General features: G+C 42.8%; 1 protein-coding gene across 1 annotated transcript in view; it reads right to left on the reverse strand.

Annotated features, from left to right (window-relative positions):
- Positions 1–1,091: 1,091 nt before the first annotated feature.
- LOC107301373 (TBC1 domain family member 31-like) overlaps positions 1,092–2,837 on the reverse strand; it is a gene marked incomplete at both ends in the record, with an annotated part of 5,555 nt that continues 3,809 nt past the window's right edge. Inside the window, one exon of the mRNA XM_015830607.1 lies at positions 1,092–1,265. Coding sequence (XP_015686093.1) covers positions 1,092–1,265 — 174 coding nt within the window. The remainder of the gene's footprint in view (positions 1,266–2,837) is intronic.

Raw genomic sequence — 2,837 nt, forward strand, 5'->3', positions numbered from 1 at the left:
GTAATGTAGGATCTAAGATGTAATGATGGGACTGACTCAGCAGGGTCTGTGTCTCTTTAAGAGCAAGCAGGGTCTGTGTCTCTTTAAGAGCTTTGTATAAAAGGGATGGCTCCGCAGATGTGTGCTCTCTCTTCCCTTTTCCTCCTGTAACTGCTGTGTGTTGGATTCTGCTGTGTTAGAACGTGTATGTATATTGTTCTGGTGTATGATATTGTAGATAGTGTAAGATAAACCACCATTTAATATAGACCACTGTTAACTGTGTTTACTCCTGGGTTATCTCAGCGCAATAAGACTGTGCATGCTCTGACAAGTCATATCAACAGTTTGTATTTTCAATTTAATGTGAACCATACTTAAATGTAAAAATAAATCATTTTTTTCTGGGGCCTTTCAGCCGTTGCTCTGTTCCTTTCAGCTATAGTCTCCTTCCCCCACTTCCCCCACTGTGTTCCTTGGCTTAAAGATAGCTGCTCAACTTCTCCAATAAAGGATCATAGTTTTTGTGATCTAGCTTAACTTCCATATTCCATATTTATGGCGCTGGAATTTTTCAGAGGCTGAACAGCCATCTGATGGAAGGGTGGAATTCAGAGTTTGGGTTCCACAGAAAGAGACCAATGCAACCCCCCAACTCTGACCCCAGTTCATCTGAATGCAGTCAGGAGCATCTGCAGCAATTTTGCTAAGTTGCAGTGGAAAATTGCGGACAGGGGGAACAATCTCCCCTGAAAGAGAACACCATGACTGATGTTTTGATGACCATTGGTTCTGGAAAAGCTTTTAACTAACAACTTCATGGCATGAAAAAGTTTGAAGACCCCTGGGGTTGTGAATTCCTGCACTGAACCAGGGGTTGGACTAGATGACCTTGTGGACCCCCCTCCACTCACACCTATGAACAAGTCCCTGAGCGGAATCTCTCTCTTAATTCTATTCCCAGTTAGCTGTAGTGGCGGGGAGGGTGGCAAAGGGGGGGGGGAGAGGAAAGAAAAGCATTTCTAAAATTATGTAAAAGAGGCTCTTTAATGGGAACTATTAGGTTTGCCTTTCCTATGTCAGTCACCGAGTTTGTGGTTCAGTCCTCTTACCTCCTTGTCCTCATACGACATGTCAAGCGGAGGCTTCAACACCTTGGACTGGATTTTGCCTTTTTTGGCTTTCCACGGCCTCTCTGAGGTTCTGGATGTGACTCTCACAGTAAGTTTGCTGGCATCCAACTTGTTTTTAGCTTCCTCGATCACTTTAAACAGAGGTGGGGGAGGCTGAAAAAGCCAAGATTTTGGGTATCTGTTAAAAATCCTCCCTTGTTGGGACTAAACGATTCACAGGAGGCTCTGGGGATGGGAAAGCCCATCCTTAACCACCAAAACATTCTATCTAAATATGAAGCAAACTTCCTATGTTGCAGAAGCAGAACATAAACCTCACTTCATTCTAGGAGTCAGTTATTCCATCTAATTTCTGCCCCATTAAGAAAACTAAAAAAAAAAAAATGAGCAGAAAAGATAATTTGTGAAAGCAGAGCTGGGAAACTGAGTATCTTCTATGTGTAAATTGTAGCTGTCTTGGCACATGCAACTATAGCAGGGGTCTCCAAACTTGGCAATTTTAAGACTTGTGGGCTTCATCTCCTAGAATTTCTCAGCTAGCCATGCTGACTAGGGAATTCTGGGGGTTGAAGTCCACATGTCTTAAAGTTGCCAAGATTGGAGACCCCCCTGAACTACAGGTAATCCTCGACTTATAGCCATTCGCTTAGCAACCGTTTGAAGTTACAAAGAGCACTGGAAAATCTCCTGACGCTTAACGACCATCGAAGCTTTCCCAATCGTAGGATCAAAATTTGGCCATTGGCAACTGGCCTGTATTTGTGAAGGTTGCAGTGTCCCAGGGCCATGGGACAGCAGTCAATGGGGAAAATCAGATTCACCTAACAACTGCGTGATTCACTTAACAACTATAGTGATTTGTTTAATAACCATGGCAAAAAAAAGCTCATAAAAATGGATACAACTCATTTAACAAGTGCCTTGCTTAGCAACAGAAATTCTGGTCCCTACTATGATTCATATTGAGGACTATCTGTATAGACCAGTGTTTGACAATTGTGACAATTTTCAGCTCTGTGGATTTCAACTCCCAGCAAGGCTAGCTGGGAAATTCTGGGAATTAGGTCCACGCACCTGAAAGTTGTCAAGGTTGAGAAACACTGAACTAGACTAAAATGAAGTTTGGCTGTTTGTGGTTAACCAAATAGTGGGAGCCCAGATGCAGGAGGAGGAGGTGTGGCAGAACTTGGGGGCAGAGTTAAAAAAGGGATCAGCCTAGAATCCCTACATAGCCACAAGCAAATTAAATCCAACCCCTCTGGAATGTGGTTGATTCTTATCTAACTCCAAGCAGTTGCTAACCATTAATTGAGAAGATTACTGTCCATAGGATGTTTTTTTTTTAAAGTAATAAATTGGTTTAATTGGACCTTCAGGTATGGATCTGGTCTTTCAAGCCTGACACCAGCCATTTTATTAGCAGGCAGCACTGAAGAGGCATTCACATTCAGTTATGGTATAATTCATATATTCAGACATACAGTAGTGTATAAATATAGGATGTGTATTTTTTTAGTCTGGGTTTAAAGGTGCATGCATTGGGGTACATTCCTCCTTATTACGCCATACTGAGGGCCATGACTATTGGATGGAAAAGCACCTTTTGCTGTCGGTTTCCTTTCTGTTATTCCAAAACACGCGTGGGAAACGAGGAATAACAGGCAGATAGTTTTCACCGGAATGTCGTCCCTGAGCAGCCTCTCTGCATGTGCCTAGACCAGGGGT

The sequence above is a fragment of the Protobothrops mucrosquamatus genome, unplaced genomic scaffold, assembly GCF_001527695.2.
Source record: "Protobothrops mucrosquamatus isolate PMUCROS unplaced genomic scaffold, P.Mucros_1.0 scaffold12056, whole genome shotgun sequence".
NCBI classification, from domain to species: Eukaryota; Metazoa; Chordata; class Lepidosauria; order Squamata; family Viperidae; genus Protobothrops; species Protobothrops mucrosquamatus.